Genomic DNA, 20,659 nt, shown 5'->3' with positions numbered 1-20,659 from the left:
ATATTCTACTAGGAAAATTCTTTTATACAAAACATTTATAACCAAATTAAATCTAAAACCAATTGTGAGGCAATTTAATTGACTGCTTGTGTTCAACAGGAATTTATTTCTAAACCTCACTGAGCTTTTTTCAGGAAAAGGGTTCCCTTGACATCTGCCAGAAATCATCTACCTGACCATCCTAAAGTAAAACAAGCATTTAAGGCTTTTTTTTTTTTTTAATATAAACATATTTTTTAAAATAAAGTGGTACCTAAAAATGTTATACCAAATGTTTTATATTTGAGTTATAAGATTGGTTCTTCAGAACATTCACCTTGTAATGAAACTGTTGAGCTGAAACAAAATATCCACCTCAGTGAGCAGTTATTATTTTACCTGCTGCTGTGTCTTTAGTCACAACTAGGTTGGGTTATTTATTAATGAAAATTCTTAATGCATTAGCACACGTGCACGTCCAACTATTTTCACAGATCATATATATGCATAATCTTGAACTAGGCTCTCATATCTATCTCGTGAAATGTAGCCTGTAAATTATTTAGAGGCGATTATTTTCCTCAGTAATAGAACCAAGAAATAACCACGTATCCTGGTTTTGGCTGGGATAGAATTAACTCTCTTTACAAATCTGGCATGCTGCTGCTTCAGATTTGTGATAAAGGCAGTGCTGACAACACAGTGTTAGTTATTGCTGAGCAGTGTTTGCACAGCTGCCTACCAGGGCTAACCAACAACATCAAGCTAAACACAAGTTTAGCTCCTATAGTTAAAGGGAGTCTATAAAATTGATATTCTGTATGTGTCTTGTTTGTCATAACAATATTCTGTATTATCAGTAAGATTTATATGCCCTTCAAACTACACTACTGCATTAAAAACACCTGACAGCAGTACCTGATTCAAAGAGGAAAAAAGGAACAAAAAGGCTTTCTCATAAGACACACTCAGTTAAGTAAATATCCTATACCAGGACACATCTGCCTTATTTCAGAGTGTTGATAAGACTTTGTGCTACACATATCCTCAGGAGCAAGACTGAAAGCAAAGTAGCATCAAAACCAGAAGCTGCATTTTCCATCCTTGCTTTGCTTCCCCTTTTGCATGTATCTTCTATAATTTTCAAGGAACAAATAAGACAAATAATAGAGGCAGGCTTAACATGATTCTTTTCTAAAAGCTACCATCATTTAAATAACGTAAAAAAGGACAAACAAAAATAGCCTTATTGTTTCTCTTCTCTTTCCATAATATTAAAAACCCAGGCAATTTTTTACAATGTTTCTCTTTCCAATAGTTTAACTGTTTCAGTTGAAAACAAGAAAGAAAACTGTGGTCACAGCTATGGTATCAAGACAATTGAAATCTCTGAGCTACTCCACCAAAAGACTTCACTATTTAAGACTGTGCAATGATACTTCTGTTCACTGCCTTGTTTAGACTCTCATCTTCATTAAAATTAGTCTACTGCCATCAGTAGCCTAATTTAGCCATCAAAGAATGAATGAAGCAGTATCACTGGGGTAGGGGGAGGACAGAACATATGGAAGCTGCAAAAGCACAGAACAAACTGTGGCTTCCTCGATCAGCTCCCACTGTGAAGAATACACCCAATTCTCTCTTCCTAGACCAGAAGAAAGACTGCATTCAAAATTTCTTTTCAAAGTAGAGATGAAAAGATTTACTTTGCTAAAAAGCTCTTACAGCTTGCATCCACACTGAAACCAGCTGCTCTAGTTCCATTTTAGCTTGTTTAGACAGCTCCAAAATGTGCTCTCTGTGCTCATGACTGGTATAGGCAGAGTCTGTGAAGTCTTCTGTGTGTTCCAGGATAACTTCCAGCATTGTTGAAAGGTTCTCTTTTGAGAGAAAATAAAGATTCTCACGGAGACCTTCCACCTTATTCTGAAAAAGAAGCACATAATTTCCTTGAGAATTTACGTGATTTAGTTGTGACGCAAATGCGGAAAGCAGATCTATCATTTTACATTTTATTTTTTTCCCTAATGCTTTTTAAAATTACTCCCTTATGTTCAAAGTAATCCAACAATTTCCTTGTGTCCATACCTGCAGTTTGGGGTTTGGGATGTTTCTTAAAAGTGATAATACAACCAGCAGTTTAGTAGCCTCTTATCAGGAATAGCAGCAAATATATTATTGTATTCCTTATCAGGAATAACAGCAAATACATCATTGTTCTACTGCTGTCAATAAAAAGTTTCTAAGTTCAAGAAGTTTCAGAAATTAAATATATGCTCCAATTTTGTTTGATCCTTCCACATCCATGTAATCTATTTTGAGTAGTTTTCTAAAAATGTTTATGTAGCAAATTTAATACTTTGGGGCACTCTCAAAAAACTTCAGTGGAAATTCAAAGAGGGGAAATGGATAAACAAATAAATTGAATCAAAGTGACACACTCAAAAGCAGTAAGCCATGGCTGCTCATTAACTGTTCTTAATGGAGTATGAAATTTAGAAAAGCCTTTATGAGGAAAAAAGTCCATTGAGCTACAATTTCAATTCAGAACATTTCTTTTAAATGACAGCTTGCTCATTTAAATGTTTGTAAGAATATTTTTGTGTGCAGTTTTAAAAACATTAACACTTATAAAGCAAGAATTCTCAAACAACAATTTTAATGAAGGTCTGAGCCGATCCTGATACTTCAGTTTATTCAATGTCAATGCATCACCTCAACAACATATTAGAGTTCTGAATGCATACTGATTCAGAAGGAGAGGCATGTTTTGGCAATGACAATTACATTATAGTCACCTCTTGACAGATTCTTTAGCATTTTGAGACAGTTATTTAAGTCAACACCTCTGAAGGGATGCAGCTCCATGATTTCAAATCTAAAATCAATTTTTTTCCCCACAAAATCCTAGTTAAGAGGTACTTTACTAGTTGTAGAAAACAACATTATTTCTACTCTTACCTTGAATTCTTTGATGCCAGAATATATACTGATGGGGGCCATTTCACTTTCTCCATTTGGTCTAGAGTCAGTTACAATTTCTATCACCTGTTCCAAAGCTAGTCTCATCCGATGAAAAACTCCATCTTTGTTAATACGAGCAGACTCACAGTCTGGATGCCTCAGACAAGTCTTTTTAAAGAAAGCAGAGTAACTATTATGAAAGAGTACATATGCAGTATATTGAAATGAATGTTTCCTGCTAAGGCAAGTCTAGAAAATTATTTTAAAATACGGAATTATTTGTTAAACTGCTGTTGAATTCATACTGTTATTCAGAATACAGAGATTTTCTTTCTTCATTCTTTACACTTCTACCCTCCTTTAGCATGAAATCTGAAGTGAGAGAGTGAGAGAGGAGAGTCAGCTCTCCTGGCAGATGCCATGCTTTGTGATTTAGCCAAGTTGTGTAAGGGTGCACAAACTCACTCACCTTTGAAGCAGTCAGGAGCATCATAGTGCACTTCTCAAGAACAGCCCTAGATGCTGCCATTCTAGCTTTTTTCTTCTCATCCTTCAAATCCTAAACACCAAAAGAAAAAAAAGACCCAAATATTACACAGTATCTAAAATATTAACTTGTGAGACTGGAAAAAGAACTCTTACAGGTGAATGGTTGTGAAAAAGCTTTCTAATTTGTGATAACTGCTATTTTCAGCCTAAGTCATGATCTAGAACTTACTTTTCAGACAGACTTCAATTTAGGCATTTATTCTTGGCTCTATTCAACTCAGATTTCAAAGAAGGAAGATCTCCAAGATATAGAGCATGTTATGTAAACTGTTGCTAATTTTGATACCTTTATCATACGGCATTATTCATAAAACAGAAAAATGAGGTGAAAAGAATAGCTGACAAGAAATATTTTCTGAAATGGAGGGGAGGGTAAGGCAGAAACAGAGAACACCTGATTTTCATTATACTGCAGCGGAAGAAATGTAAACTAAATCTTTTCTCTACTTCAGTGTTATATTTGCTACATACCAGTAATAAAAAAAGTCTTAACAGGCTGAAAAAGCAATTCCTTGGTATTTCTCTGCTCTGAGTACAGAAACTTATTGAGAACTTTCCAGGGAAAGATGGATGCATTTGCAAAACTGAACTATACCCCCAGGAAAGTTCATCAAAACAGAAGAATTTAGACTCCAAACCAGGATGTGGGGGAAGAGGGCAAGACATGAATCCCTCAATATGCAAGAGGGTCTAACAAGGGAAAGAACTTAGAAAGCTACAGCTACCCTCTTCACACTGGTCACAAATACTGCTGAGTGCTGGGTGTCAAACGGGCAACTGAATGGGATGAGCTGAAGCTTTACAAGATGTAATTAATCCTAATATACCCTAGATTAACAAAAACACCCAGATAAATCACAGCAGCAGCCTGTTTTGACATTTTTATAATGTCTGTATTTAGCAACCACAGAAAATCTTTAAGATCAAAACCACATGAAAAACCAAATCAATAAAACAATGAAACAAGAAAACAGTTGATTTCTGAAATTCTGACATGACACTCTGATAAATCTGATGGCACTCAAGAATTTATGGCACACTTAAAAATACTGTGAGGGAATGCCTCCTCCCCATAAAACCAGTAGTGCCACATAGCAGCCTACACACTGTAAACTGAACACATCAAGAAAATCCTGACACAACTGAAAAAGTGGTAATGTAGCACTCTTGCCAAAAGAGTCAAGTAGGCAAGGAGGGGAGGGCAGAAGACCACTTAACACTGAAAATCCAGTTGAAAAGTGAATGCAGTTGAAAAGTGACTATGACTTCCTAATTAATGCATGTTTCCCTTTCAAAGGACCAACTGCTTCAGGGAAAAAATACTTCAGAGAAAAAAAGAGTTCCCTTCTAAGCAGGTATTTCCTTTAATTTTAAGTAGGTTTCCCAGTTCTTTGACACCAAGCATGCACGCATCAACAGTAAAAGGAAACACATGATGCTGGCCAATTTGTTTATACAAGCAGATTTCTGAATTTTGATGGATATTAGGGACTCTGTATATTAACACCAAACTCTGGTTTAGCTTTGAACAGAGGATTGGATTATCAAGGGAAAGCAACCAGAGCCCACAGGAGAAGTCTTTAGCCTCAGCAAACCCTTAAATTTACATGGAAGTAGTGGGGAAAAAAGCTTCCAGTATGAATGAAAGGCTTTGAAAGAGTAGCTACCTATGAGAACTAAAATTCATCGCCCTAACATAAGGTCTCAACCTAAACCTAGAAAAGTATTTAATAATAATCATCATCATCATCATCAAACTCTAACAAGCCACCAAGCAGATGCTTTATTAGAATCCCTTTGGAGTTTAAGATAATGAAGTCCTTTCACTACGTGCAAACTTCAAATATTCTGTCCAATAACAACAGACAAACTCTACCAGAGTAATGAGCCAGAAAGGTTAGAGCCAAAAGAAAGTGACTGAAGCCAAAAGACAATGAATATAACACACACCCAGGCTTCTGGATTACATGCAGGGCAAACAATGCAGCCATATTTCTCAGGCTGAGCTTTAAAATGAAAAGATATGTTTTGGGAGGAGCAAGGAGAGGGCAGGTTCCACAGAGAGGACACCAGCAATTGTTTTGTTTTCTTTTATCATCCCAGAAGAACCCACACCTTCCTGATAACAAGATGAAGATGATACTGTGCAACATCTCTTACAACTCCTTACTAATACTTACATTTTGCCGATCTCCAGTTAAATGGGCAAACTCCACCATTTCATTCCCAAACTGGCTGAATATCTGTACAAACTCCTGGAAACTACTGACTTTTTCTAGTTGTTCCATTGTTGCAAGAACCTGCAAGATAAAGGATAATACTGTAGATTAACAAAACCCATTATCATTGAACTAGGAGTGCTATTATTTACAGACATTCCTAAGGTGTGTAGTTTAAAATGTATATATTTGTCACAATTTAGGCATTAATAACTCAGCCAGAAATCCAATGTGAGTTAATTATCATGCTGCTTTCAAAGTGAGTCATTTGTTGTCAGCCCTCAAAACACATTTTCCCTGCTCCTCACAATATGAAGAGTAAGAGTATTGATGGATTCAGCTTCCAGATTCACGAAAAAATGTGGTTTTAAACTTAATATGACAGTAACAAGTGCAGATGATACCCCTGTGTTGTAACTCTCTATTTCAGATGCCTTACTTTTAAAGTCTAAAATCACAGTTACACAGATGTGTTTCGGTGACTCTGCATATTAAAAAAAAAAAAAAAAAAAAGCAACATAATTCAACAAAACTGAAAAAAAAGTTAAAAATAAGTGAATTCATAGTTTTGTACTTTCCATAACAACCTACTCTAACTCTGGAAATTTCTATTAGGTGCATATAAAACAAAGAACTAAATAAACCCAAGTTGTACCAAGTTCTTACTCAAGACACATAAAAGCATGTAAAATCAGCATTTTTTTAAATGTTTAGAAAGACTATCATAGAGCTTATAAATTACTGATTACTGAAGGTATCCTGTGAAGTCGCTACATTATTTATAATATAGTATATATTACATACTATAATATATATTATATATAGTATATATATTATAGTATATATACTATATATATTATAGTATATATAATATAGATAATATAATGATAATTTATAATCTTAAATGGATTATAACGGAAATTAACATCTGCATTTTTCAGGTTAGACATATACTTGCTAATCTCAAAGTGATCTTTGAAATCCTCTAAATGTCTTCAGAAGGGAAAACACTCAAAGCAGTTCTGTATTGTCTTTCCGACTGGAGATAAAACACCACATGAAAATTTAACAGACTGTACTTGAAAGGGAGAAGCTTCAACTGATTTTTCCTTTTCTATGCCAAAAGTATCTCCCCACAACTACAAAAACAGTGTACACACCTGATTATGACAAACTCCCCCTTCCCTGCAACCCTGGCAAACTCTGCTAGAAGCGCCCATTTGTTTGTGGCAGAGCAGCCACTCAATCTCAGCTGTAACCTCAGTAAAGCAAATGTCCCACCGCGACTGCTGTGGAATTCACAGCTTTATCAAGCAATATTAGACTGCAGCAATCTGTCTGAGTATATTACGTTGGGCAAGCAGTTCCACAAAGGCTGCAGAAAGGAGAAGTTTTCCTGATTGGGCTGTTGATACATAGGAAAGGCTGGAGTGCGAAGGACTTGGAAGGAAGATGCAAAAAGATGTGAAAATAGCATCATGGGAGTGGAAGGAGGAGAGAACCACAGACTGAGAAAGTGAGAAAGTAGAACAGTAAATGCGGATAAAAGAGGAAAACATACAAGCTGATGTCCAACTTTCTCTTCTAAGAATAGATAAAAAGAAATATTAATGATGCCCAACCATTCTAGGTTTAATCAAATGTAGTACTTTATGAGTCTGACCTTGGTTGCAAACAACTGTTACAGTTTTCTGTGGATCTATCATGACAAATTCTTGTCAAATAAAAATTACAGTGAAAGCACATGCATTTCCATTACATTAAATAATTCTAGACATCCCAGGCAGAGCTGACATTCCAAAAACCTGTATAGACAGCTCTAAATTTGTCTAAAGCTTATTCAAGATGCTGATACAATGTACAATATCTGTGATGTCTTCATAATTTTTCGTTTTAAAGCTTTTTCAACAAGAAACATGCAGATAGTAATGAAGACATACATCTATTAATTAAAAGGTTAAAAAATGTAAAAAACCCTCAAGGCTTTAAGCTCTTATTAACGTCTAAATTAGCACTAGGTATTGCACAGCTACTGCTGCAGGATGAATGTTGCCTTGCAAACAGCAGTGGCAGGCTGTCATCACCTCAGGGCACATCCATATTTTGATCCAAAATGAACAATGCAGCAACTCCCACACTATCTGTCACTTCCCTGCTTATTGTTCTGGCTCTCCTGACCTGACTGGTGACAGTGACTGGAACGAAACCTTAAGCTCACCAATGCAGTGACTAAGCCTGTTGGACAATGGAACTGATTTTGTAAGGTAGGAAAGATGTGGGCAGGTATGGAAGAAAATGAATGCAATCCAAGAACACAAGGACAGCATATATGGTGCAGAGAATGTGGAAGCAGGAACAGGATCACTGGGGATCACCAGCCAGAGGCTGGATTCTGGAACAGATCACCATTCTGGAAGATCTCAATCACTTCATTTGTCTGAGAGATTGGACGCCCAACCACTCATCTGTTCTTCTATCCTGATAAGCCCTTGACTGACTCTTTATTCACATGAGGAAGACTATGACAATGGGGGGAAAAAAAAGGTGTCCAGAAATAGGCAGTAAAATAAAAGAAATAAAAGGCAATAGAAGTTTAACATTGGGCATTCAGTCTCTAAGATAAAAATGGAGCTGAGATCTTCTGGAACAGTGATGCACTTCAAGAAGCCAGAATCTTCTCCAGCTGGCAGTGCTGATGATCCTCAGTACTTTTCCATCCTCTTTGCCATATTATACTACACTGTCTCAGGGTATTTGTGTGCACTTCTTCAATCCCTGCCCATATTATCCCTCTACCACCATGTCTCCTACAGGAAGAACCTCTTTGCTATCCATCATAGTGGTGTCTGACACACTTTTTGGGAATGTATTCTAAAAAATTAGGGCATATATAAATATTAGGCCTGTATAAAACACTATTTATTTAATCTGGTTCTGTAGATGTGAATTGCTCTACTGGTACCACAGACAAAAGCAGACTTTCCCAGATGTGCACTGTGCACAGAAAGGAGAATGCAGTAAAACCCAGGAGATCCCAAAGATCAGCTGTGTCCTGGGGGGCACCAGGCACAGCACTCACAGCTGGGCAAGGGAGGGGATTGTCCCACTCTGCTCTGCACTGGGGCAGCCTCACCGCCAGTGCTGGGGGCAGGTCTGGGTGCCACCATATAAGAGGGATATTGAACCATTAGAGAGTGTCCAGAGGAGGGCTATGAAGATGGTGAAGGGCCTTGAGGGGAAGCTGTATGAGGAACAGCTGAGATCACTTGGTCTGTTAGGAGGAGACTGAGGGGAGACCTGATTGCAGTTACAACTTTCTTGTGAGGGGACAAGGAGCAGCAGGCACTGATCTCTTCTGTGACAGGACCTGAGGGAATGGCCTGAAGTTTTATCTGGGGAGTTTTAGATCGGCTATCTTCACCCAGAGGGTGGTTGGGCACTGGAACAGGATTGCCAGGAAGTGCCACAGCACCAAGCCTGACAAGAAGCATTTGGACAGTGCTCTTGGACACATGGTGTTACTCTTGGGGTGTCCTGTGCAGGGCCAGGAGTTGGACTTGGGCCCCTTCAACTCAGGATATTTTATGATTCTGTGCCTACGGCAGTCAGAATCAGATACACTTTGGACTATGAGATTGCTTGAAATGCTTTCAAAATTAAATGCTGCATCTGTGCTTACTATATTCACACTGGTGTGTATATGACAATGTTTTCATATATACTTAAAATTACTAGAAACCTAGCCTGGTCATGAAAGGGTATAGCCTTCCTTACCCTTTTCAGGATATGTGCATTTGCACAGTTGCTCCATAGCCTAAACCTGCCACTTTTGGAAAGGTAAATTAATTACGATTACTGCATGGCTGCAGATGACAGCAGAAAAGCAGCAAAAGGTATTAAATGCACCATTCTGGTCTCCAGTGCAAAAAAAGACCAATGTTGCAAGGAACATCAGAAAACTGATATTGATAACACTGCTGCAAACTGAATCAACTGCTGGGAGAAGAAATGAGCACAAAGACGGCAGATCAGTGCTGACAAGTCTAAAGCCAGAGGGAAGCAGGTAATTTCACTGGTTTTGAATCCTGGACTGAGCTAAGTGCCTTGGATCTACGTGCTGCAAAACAGAGTCCAGTGGGTCTGGAAAGTAAACTGGGACAAAGGAAGCGGAAAGAGGGGCAGTGCTCTGGATTACAAGCTCAGAATTAATGGAAACCCCCAGGCCTTATCAGGTTCTCATTTTTCAAATAGAGGATTTTTCTATTTTTGTTTTAGCACATTATGAAGAAAAAAATGGAAGAATATCCTACAGGCAGGACAGTGAAGTCTGCACTGAATGAAACAGATTATATTTGAGGTTAAATGGGCCTTCATAGAATTATTTAAACCAACCAAGTAGTTTCATCCTAAGTTTCAAGACCTAAGTTAAACTGCACAAAAACCTTTTCATCTGTAAATCTCACTTCACTGGCACAGACATTTATGTGCATTCCTCACAGTTTTTTGCCTAGATCCCATAAAGCTCTCCTTGTCTTGATCCTGACAGAACAAACATCCTGTCATTAGCAAGCAGATGATTTATTGACCATTTTATCAACAGACACACTTTTCACCTCACAGCAAATTTAAAGTTAAATAAGCAGTAACACAGCATCTTCTCCAACACAGTAAGTGAATAAAGCAATGTGGCTGACATAAAATGCAGAATCAATGAAAATTGTTATTTTAATACTACTGACTGAGAGCCATCCCTTTTCAGATACCTGCTAAGTAAACAAGTACGTGCAAGACACTCATTTTATCACTTTATTTTATAATTACTCTAGAGAGACAATGACAATATCACATTTACCACCAGTCTTTTGCACTGAATACAGGTGTTAGTTAAATAGAACAGAAAAGAAGCTACAATACCTTGTTCCTGGAAGTTATAATTTGCTTAATAACAATTCTGTCTGCTAACACCAACACCTTTGTGACAGAAGAAAGCAACAACCTTGCAGCTTTCACCACACCCGTTTTGTCCGTAAAGATTGTTATGTGGCTGTCAGATTCTGGATGATCCAAGCTTGCCACATCTGTAAGCTGTGCAATTGTTTCACCTAGAAGGAAAAAAAAATAAAGTGACTTTCCATACTTAGAAGAAAGATACTGCGCTATTAAGCATTCTTAACTTTTACTTTTGAGGAATAAGACAATTTCAGAGCTATCTACAACTCTTTTTATTTCACTTTACTTCCTTCTACTGACTGCTGGTGGCACCCTCTCCATATTTAAATGTGGATTACCATTCACTACTACCTTATTCTTCCATCTGTAACATACACTAATTGCCTTACAGTCATCTACAGCTTTTTGAGGGGGGAGTGATGGGAAGAATTAGGGAGTGTGGAGGGAGAAAACATTAATGGGAGCTATTTTTCTGATTTTGATAGCCAAAGTCACACCAGTACCCATACTTGCAGCATCAATCCACTGGAAGAGTGGGATGCAGCAAGGCAGAAAGAACTATGAACTCCCCTGCACTTTGCCAAGTTCAATTAGCATTCCCATAATTTATAGGTTTCCTACTCCTGTAGAAGTCTCCAGGCATGAATAATAAAGAGATTTCAAACATAACTTTACAATTTGGATGACTGAAGCATTATAGTGAGACTACTGCACTTTACATTCAAAGGAGGACCCCTAAACAGGGCACTGTCAGAGACAGGAAAGGGAAAAGAGGCAAGGAAGTGCTGATTTTTGGTTCAGCACCATCTTTCTATTCAACTTTGATTTAGTTAGATAGACAGTTAAAAAGGCTTAATTGACCACTTTTATTTTTTATGCAGGTAAAAACTCTACATCCACTGCAGCTAATGGATTTCCTTATCTGAGAAAGAAACACAGACCATATCCAATTGAATCTTCTGGAGTACCTTAGATAGTAGTGCAATAGAGGAGAGACACAGCAATTTGTTAGTCTGTAACCAGAGAAGGGCTGCTGGGAGACTGAGCTCAGGCAAGCTCTGAGACATGAGTTTTGTTAGCATGCAAGAAAAGATGACCAACTTACAGCTGACTTATAGATCATCCTTAAAGATAAAATCTAGGAAATTTGATCAAATTCCCTATGACTCATCTTCAAAACCTCAACAAAGGTAATTCACCTAAGCAGGCAAAATAACTCCAAAAGCCTGATAAAGCCAGTGCTCCCATTTGAAGAACCTGAATTATTCTGGTACTCCAGAAATACCACACACTCTAGAACAAGGAAGGCCTGACAGTCCTTCAAACCACAGTGCTCCACATTTCATATCTCCTCTGATAATTGTAATCCCTTGGGTTCTTAAGCTGCCCAAATAGTATTGCTTTATGGAAAGGAACTTCCAGTACATTTGCTGGGACCAGGCCAGGTCACAAAAGGCATGCTCCAAATCATCAGTGACCCCAATACACTGTACTATGGTACAGTCTGAGACAGTGAGCTCCACAGCTGAAGGCCCTGGAAATGGATAGAAGCAAGAGGACTTAAAAAAGTAGAGCTGCAGCTCAAAGAGTGAGGGGCAGCCAGAGGCACTCCCAGTGAAGCTGCAGGACAAGTCTCCAGCCAGGTAAGGAGATCATTTGACAGTAAAAGACATTGGCCATTGCCTTCTCCATGGTCCAATTCATTTCACTTCACACCAGTCTCTACTTTTTCACCTTTGTCAGCAGATTAACCTATTTCTGGGACCTCACAGTATCTGTGATAACATAAAATGCTGTATAATCCCACAGGGAACAATTACAACAAATGCAAAGTTCTTTTGGCAGCCAAGAAAGGATGCACATCATTATCCCATTTTTTATGCTATGGGATTCACCCTCTTGAGGATGAATCAAGTCATAGGTGAAGCAGCTAGTCATACAAAGAGTTATCAGAGAACACTGAAACACCTGCAACATCTGCCTGCTAAAAGCTCCAGACAGCCACAGAAACTCAAGACTTCTGGTAACAGAACAAAGGCTTCCTTCCCTACCTAGAGATCTGCAACTGCAGGGACAGGAAATATGCCCTGGGAGTAAGCTAAGAGGAACAAGACCTGTTAGGGTAAAGAGATGGAGCTAGGGAAGCTATACCCAGCTGGGCATACACCAGTCCCTAAAACACATCTGAGCATGTCAAAGAAACAGTTTACTGTCACTGCAATTCTTCTATCATGACTGAGAGATTATGACAATTGGATGATATTTCTAATGATAGAAACACAATTGTCACATCCATGTCAAAGAACGTTAACAAGAAAAAAATCAGGTTACTGTGGGCTAGTCAGCCTCACATCAGCCTCCAGGATTACCACTAAAATAATCTTGGAAGACATTACCACATTAAGCTGAACAAAACAATCAGGAAGAGCCATCACAGACCTGCCAAGGTGAATAGTCCCTTATTGATCTGAGTGCCTTTTACCATAAGATGACACTGTTTATAAAAAAAGAAGTAATGAATGTTGTGCATCTCAGCTTCAGCATAGCCCCTGCCATGATCTCCCAGAGTTTCCTTACAGCTTCATCTAGGGATATGGACTAAGTGAACAAAAAGGTGGGTAGAAAATGAACCTGACTGTTGGGCTTGGGGATGCTGATAACAGGTACAAAGTTCACTGGACAGAATATTTCCAGTGGTGTACCTCTGGGACTGACAGGAGTCATCCAAACTATTCCCTGGATGATTACTCAGCATGCTCAGCAAGTGTGTGAACAATACCAAAGTGGGGGAGTGTCTGATACTGAGGAGGGAACGGCTGCTAGATAGAGGAGCAGACTGAAAAAAAAAAGATCTGATAGAAAATCTCTGAAGTCTAACAAGGGCAGTAAATACCACATCTGGGCCAGGGTAACACCACTCAGCCGTGCATGCTGAGATCAGATGTCAACAGGGAAAAACATGGGGGGCAACAAAGAGTTGAACAGGAGTCAGCCATAAGGAATGGCCAGCTGCATGTGGAAGGCTGCAGAAATGATTCTTCCCTTCCTTTTGGCACTTGTGAGGCAGCATCTGGAGCACCATGTCCACTTCTGGGCTCCTCAACATCTCAGCTGACACACTGGAGTGAGTGATATAAGGGGAGAGCTTGAAGGGGGGAAGTTTATTCTGCCCAAGAAGAGAAGGTCAGTGGCAGAGCTTTCTGTGCTCTACATCTATCCCCCTAGGGGGCAGGTATGGAGACACAGACAGACTGATCCCTGGTGATGGAACAAGATGTAAGAAAATACTTTCGCCACACCAAAGGTAGTCTAACACTCTTATGTAAGGGCAGAAGAAAGAGGTAAGAAATGAGCAGTGTACAAGAAATTGCACGATATCCATTCTTGGGAGTTAAAATGATCCTTACAACTTCAGTTATTCTGTGATTCCATTTATCCATTTAAATTTCCATTTTTCAGCCTTCTTAATTTAGCTCTCTCTGTACTAAAACCAAAGCAAAAATAGCAGAGAGCTATTTATTACTTTTATTTTACTCCACGTCTTCCTTTAGGGCTATGTAGTCAACTGGCAGAGAATACTGGAAAAGCTAGGACACTTATTCCTGACATGTGCTTTCTCTTTTAAATTAGCCAGTCTTTCCTAGTTTTTAGACAGAAAAGGAAGACAAAAAAAAAAAAAAGAAAATCACAGATGGGCATCTAAAATGTGCTTCTGTAAGTTAAATTCCACTACTATACTGTCACTGTAAACATTGACACAGTGCAAGAATAATGTTACCCAAAATCTGCTACATGACCCTCTGCAGTGTTTTAGGATTCTATTTTGAGTCAATCAAATTACAAGGTTTATTACAAGGAAATAGTCATAACAAGTCTGAAACATTTCAAATCACTGATTATACCCTTCTCAAGAAACAGATACAACATCTGTCATCCTTCAAAGTCTCTGCAGAATATGCAATTGATTTAAAGACTCCCTACTCTTCTCAGAAATTGAGATGCTTAATGTTCTAAATCCTTTTGTGTTGAAATCTTTTATGCCTTGTAAAATCTCCATTCCTAAGACACAATCTAATTTATTGGCTAAAAAGAAGTATGAACAGCTCTACCAGATTCCCTGCCCTAAAGAGAAAAGGCTTTCTGCTGCCTATGCCCTCAGAACATAGGGTTCATTAATACAGAACATATTCTTGGCTATAATTGTCCAGGAAATTTTTTTACATGCTTGGGAACACCAAAGTTATTAAAACTGGCACTTGAGTAATCATGATCAGAAATGGAGTTCAGAGGACGTTTATCCACTCAAAGGACTTTGTTACTGTGTCCAACACTGAACAGTCCACAGAGACACTACTGGCACAAAAAACCCTCCATCAAACAAATAACCAGGAGCAAACATGTTTGCTATACTGAATTTTCCATGTAAGCTGTAAGTTAGATCTCAAACGCAGGGAACAAGTGAGCCATGCCAAAGTAAACGTGAGGCTGACAGAAATGTAAACAGGCCATATCTTCACTCCTCTAGACTGAGGCTATTACTGCATAACAGGAAATAAAACTTTCAATACAAAAGAATTATAGTCTTTTGCTGGAATAAAGTATTGCAGACTATTTTTAGGTTCTGAGCTCCTCCTGCATACAGTGATAGGGAGAAAAAAGTACTTAACCACAGCATAACTGGCAAGTCAAAAAATAGAGATTCAGACTGCACTGCTCTCCCAGCAGCTGAGATTATCGATGTGAACTTTGGCAATTTTGTCTTGTCAGCATTTTACTCGGATCTCTGAAGAGAAAACACATGCTTCACAAAACGAATGGAATGTTTTAAAATTAGGACACTGCTGCTTGCAGCCAAGTTTACTGGAGCAACTAGAATTTACAGTCTAAAGTTTATCCAGAATAGTCCTTCAAATCACAAGAACAATCATTCATCAGCAGTGTGTTTCTAAACATGGCAACTCATTGTTGAGAGATTTTCAGAAGATTTCTTACAGCACCATGCCAAATTTCTAAGCTTCTTTTTTCATTTAATCACAAATAATAGTATGAACTGCATCCCCAAAGTTTGAGGTCAGAACAGTGATCCAACAAGACGTACACCAGTTAGGTCAGCAAAGACAAGTTCTTCAGAACTCTGAGGTAATTTCAAAGATAAAAACCAAACAGCCACCCAAGCCTCCTTTTTAACTTAACAGATCAGTTTCAAGTACAGTAACCCACATCTTGGAGCAGAATATTGCTCCATAATGCAGTAATCAAGACATGATAAAGGGTTGTTGAAGAGTCATTTATTTGTCCCCACAACAGAAAGTCAAGATTGTCTCCCTGAAGCCACAGCAAGCAGAATGTGTATCACACCTGCAGGTTCATCCACCTGCTCAAACTGGGAAAGCTTCAAGTAGAATTTCCCATAATCCAAAAGTATTTGAAAGCAAAAACAAAACCTTACCCCACTAACAACAAAAGGAACACACTGCTAGATGTCATATTGAAGCCTTCACTGCAGATCTAAGAATATGCATTCACTGATGGCCACTGAAATATTAGGCAAGGAATAGTATTTAGTATCTAGGAAAGCATTTTTTAGCATGACACTGGCATTGTCCTCCAGCATCAGAGAATGCAATTCCCTATCAGCCTAAACAGAGTCTTCTGGGGGAAGGAGAGTGAAAGCAGGCAACTCAATTATCCACACTTCACATTCAATTCATACACACAGCAAGTTTGCAACAAAACTTGAATCCAGCAAAAAGGCAAGCACAATATGATTTTCAGTCTAGTGAGGGGAGTCATCAGATGACTGATGTGAGTCATCTTACTGAGTCCTGATGAAATATGGGTTGACACTGACCTTCATTCAGACACTGAGATTTGGAATGCAGTGACCTCAATAGCATAACACTCAAATAACTTAAAATACCCCACTGTTTTAACTTGGCAGCAATAAACTCTAAAGTTGTACTCCCAACACTCTGCTCTTTGTCTGTCGTAACATCATTAAAAAAAGAGCAGTCAGGTAATTCCTTGAGGCAAATGATCCCATAAAAATCAAAGCCAACACACAATTCCATTCCCTATTTGTAAGATGACAGCAATTTAAGTAAGTGACAAAATCAGGGAACAGATCAGGCCTTGAATGAACCAGCAGAGGAAGGTTAAGCAATTAAATAATGAAGTTCTTACATTATGCCTGACACTAAAAATAGCGTGCCAAAAATGGCACCAGTACAATTTCATGAGTAACTCCATACCTGCTCTCCTTGCCTCGATGCAAGCAACACTCATTTCCTCCTTCAGCTCATGGTTTTCGTTGGCGATGGCCTCACCCACAGTGACGAATCTCCCGACTGCCAGGTTAACGGCCTGGCCCACTCGCTGGATTGCCTGCAGAGTCTTGTCGGAGCGCTTTGGCTTATCCTTATGATTAATAAGAGTGGTTATCTGCAAGCAAGAATAGTTATTTATTAGAACATTTTAACTTTAGTACTGAAGGCAAGTTTTGAATTGTTGAATTGAACTCAATAATAGACTTCTACAGTACTTCACTAATAAAATTCAGTTTTGTATTGTGTCATGAAGCATCATTTAACTTCTCAGAGAATGAAAAAAACATTGAAGTGCAATTAAGGTTGCTCATCTGCTCAGTTTCTCTCACATGAAAAGAAGGATTTTTTTTTATTCCACTCCCCATTTGCAGTATTAAAATAAACTGTCCTGGGTCTCAACAGCCTTTCAAACTACACACATAGCCCTCCCCTCATTAAAATATCCACCATACTCACAACTTAAACATCCTCAATTACACATGTTTCCTAGAATTTAGAAAAAGGTTGCTACTTTGATACAAGTTATCAGTGAAACAATTTGAGGACATTCCTATTTTACACTCCTGACTTGGCTCTTCTGCCCAGTGCAAAGTGCTATACATTCCCTCCTGGATCACACAGACTAGAGATCAGCTGCATGCTGGCTGTAGTAGACTGAAGATTTGTCCAAAACAACAAACATGAGGAAACAAAGACATCCTATCCCCTCACAGAGAAGAAAGGCAGGATTGCAGAAGCACCTTCTGAACCAAGGCATCAGAGAACAGTAAGCAATCCTGCAACTCACAATTAAGTGACTATAAACTGCATTACAAACATGAGCTTTACATTTTTTCTATAATTATTTTCCAGTGAGAAGCGGGAGAGAAATTAAACTCTATAGTTTCTAACATCCTAAACTAGCATAAAAACCCAACAAAAATAGTCCTGCCTGTCCTTGGCTCCCACTCTCATGTTTGCAACGCATTTATCTGATATGGGTTAAACCTCAGCTGTGGAGATGGTGCTTGTTGTTTTAGTTTTTCCCATTATCAGGTCCCCAGTCTGGCTCACCGCACAGCTTCATGAATATTCTTGGTGACAAAAGGGAAATAATCCAGCCTGAGGGAAGATGGGCAGGAGCACTCCTTTCAGAGGGAATATAGTTTAAAATGGCCACAGAACTCCACTGTAAGCCACATCTCCAGGAGCTCAAAGATGTCTCTTTAAAGAATCCCAAAATTACCTGACTTACCTAAATGTCTGAACATCTCAGCTCTATCAGCTTGATCACAGATGTCTTTGCTGCTCCTCAAGAAGACATAAATCATCATTCACTCATTCTCCCACCAGGCAAGCCTGTGGTGGGACAGGAGCATACAAGCTGTACCTGTAATGCTCACTACATATTCAAGGGCATAGCAGAAACTGTTCTGCTTCATGATTTGATCAGTGATTTGGAAAAAAAAGAGCGGTGGTGTTTAACACCTTGCTGAGGCTGGTTTGGAATGCCAAGAGCTGGTTTAGCCAAGTTTCCAGTAATAAACTCTTTGCAATAGGAAATATCAACATACATAGAGCGCTTTGCACACACAAGAAAAATAAAAAACCCAAAAAACCTGAGAACAGTGCTTCCCTATGGAAGAACTGCTATGAGATGTAAGAATATTTTATTCTGGTACAAAACATCAGTACAGAAATGCATTGTCTGCCCACTGCCTTCTTATATATGCCCTACTTAAGCCACAAGGTCTAAAGGAAGGCCATACAGTTCATACAACAGATCTGTCCCTGTAAGAGACCCCTGGATGACCAAACTTCAACTCCGAAGCCTATGAACCTTGGATACCTTTCCAGTGAAAAGATCTTCCTACAATGAAAACAATCTTAATAGAGAGTAAACTGAGGAAACCTCTGAACATCTTCAAATTCATTTTAAATGAGGAATGACATTCCTCAAAGCAAACAATTACCACCACTTCAGTGGAAATTCAGACCTACGTGAAATTCATGGTATAAACAACTGCACTACACAGCTCTCCTGAATTCCTGCGTTGTAGGTACTTCAGGCATACAGAATTTTAAAAATACCTGTCAGCAGCTAATCTAACAGTGCCAGCTGGTGAATTCTTGAATAGGCACTGCTAGCAAGCCAACTGAGAGGATTAGTCCAAACACTGAAGAAAACCAAACTGAACAGAGGGTCACAACTTTGTTTCTTCAACTTGTTTATAAGTAAACAGCAACCCATAGTGGATTAGTATTACATTCATACAGTTACTGACTTCTCAGAAGTACATGTAAAATAACGCTGGCCTAAAACAAACTGCAAGTTTACATGCTGGCTGCAAGTTTACCTCCCACAACATTTTACACCAGTAGAAGTTTAAACATGTTCTGCATAACCCTGAAAAAAATGCATATGCAAATAACACTGCAGAGTGAAAGGAATCCCACTGTCTCTTACAAATCATCAAGGGCATTTATTTTAATTCCCATGTTACTGCAGAGGTATGCAAATAATAAAAACCATAAAGATATCACAGCTTAAATTCCTTTATTAAAGTCTTACAAAACACTCTCAGGAACATGAGTGCCTTTTACAATTCTATCATTGCTTTTGCACTCTTTTCAGAGGGCATCATAGTTTTTGCAGCAAAAAAACACAACCCCTCTAGTCCCCCTGCCAAGGTTAAACAAGAATAAGCAGCTGTTTTGACAGGTCTTATCACCAGTGTCATCTTAACCTCATGAAGTTCAACAAGGCTAAACACAAGGTCTTGCACTGGGGCTGGGACAATGCACAGTACCAATGCAGGCTGGGGGATGAATGGATTGGGAACAGCCCAGCAGAAAATGACTTGGGGGGTATTGGTGCAAGAAAAACTGGATGGGAGTAAACAATGTGCTTTTATCCTGAGCTGCCTCAAAAGCAGCGTGGCCAGCGGGCTGAAGGAGGGGATTCTGCCCCTCTGCTCTGCTCTGGTGAGACCCACCTGGAGAGGGGTGTACAGCTCTGGGATCCCCAACAGAAGGAGGACATGGACCTATTGAAGACAGCTCAGAGGAGGGCCATGAAGATGGCCAGAGGGATGGAGCACCCTCTCACCATGACAGGCAGAGAGAGCTGGGGTGGTTCAGCCTGCAGAAGGCTCCAGGAAGACCTCACAGCAGCCTGTTAACATTTAAAGGTGGCTTAGAAGACGATTAGGAAAGACTTTTTACCAAGGCCTGTAGTGAAGTAGAGAGGTTGACATTTTAAACTAAAAGAGGGTAGATTCTGACTGGACTTAAGGAGGGATTTTTTTTACCGTGAAGCTGATGAGGCGTTGGAACAATTTCCCTGAGCCGTGGAAGCCCCATCATTTTAAGAGTTCAAGGCCAGGCAGTCTGAACAACCCGGGGCTTTGAGCAACCTGGTCTAGTGGAAAGTATCCCTACCCACAGCAGGAGGGTGGAACTAAATGGTCTTGAAAGGTCCCTTTTAACCCAAACCATTCTCTGATTCTATGGCCTACTCCAGACACCCACTTGAGTAGCTTGTATATGAAGATTAAACTCAACCTACGGTTATACACAGCAACAGAGGCTTTGAAAATACCTCCTGGAATAATGAATTTTTAGCTGGGCAATATAATTTCTTCTCAGACTGGCTAACTTAGGGCCAGTATAGTAACTATAACATTGGAATGG

General features: G+C 39.1%; 1 protein-coding gene across 1 annotated transcript in view; it reads right to left on the bottom strand.

The window, feature by feature from the left end:
* Window positions 1–20,659, bottom strand: part of CTNNAL1 (catenin alpha like 1) — a 57,128-nt gene that overhangs the window by 19,124 nt on the left and 17,345 nt on the right. The window contains exons 2-7 of the mRNA XM_058036612.1: window positions 16,913–17,102; window positions 10,626–10,813; window positions 5,673–5,792; window positions 3,413–3,502; window positions 2,941–3,111; window positions 1,705–1,905 (exon numbers count right to left, since the gene is read on the bottom strand). Coding sequence (XP_057892595.1) covers window positions 1,705–1,905; window positions 2,941–3,111; window positions 3,413–3,502; window positions 5,673–5,792; window positions 10,626–10,813; window positions 16,913–17,102 — 960 coding nt within the window. The remainder of the gene's footprint in view (window positions 1–1,704; window positions 1,906–2,940; window positions 3,112–3,412; window positions 3,503–5,672; window positions 5,793–10,625; window positions 10,814–16,912; window positions 17,103–20,659) is intronic.

Source organism: Melospiza georgiana, chromosome 1 (genome assembly GCF_028018845.1).
Source record: "Melospiza georgiana isolate bMelGeo1 chromosome 1, bMelGeo1.pri, whole genome shotgun sequence".
NCBI classification, from domain to species: domain Eukaryota; kingdom Metazoa; phylum Chordata; class Aves; order Passeriformes; family Passerellidae; genus Melospiza; species Melospiza georgiana.
The sequence above is the reverse complement of the archived record's forward strand: the minus strand, read 5'-3'. Positions and strand labels throughout refer to the sequence as shown.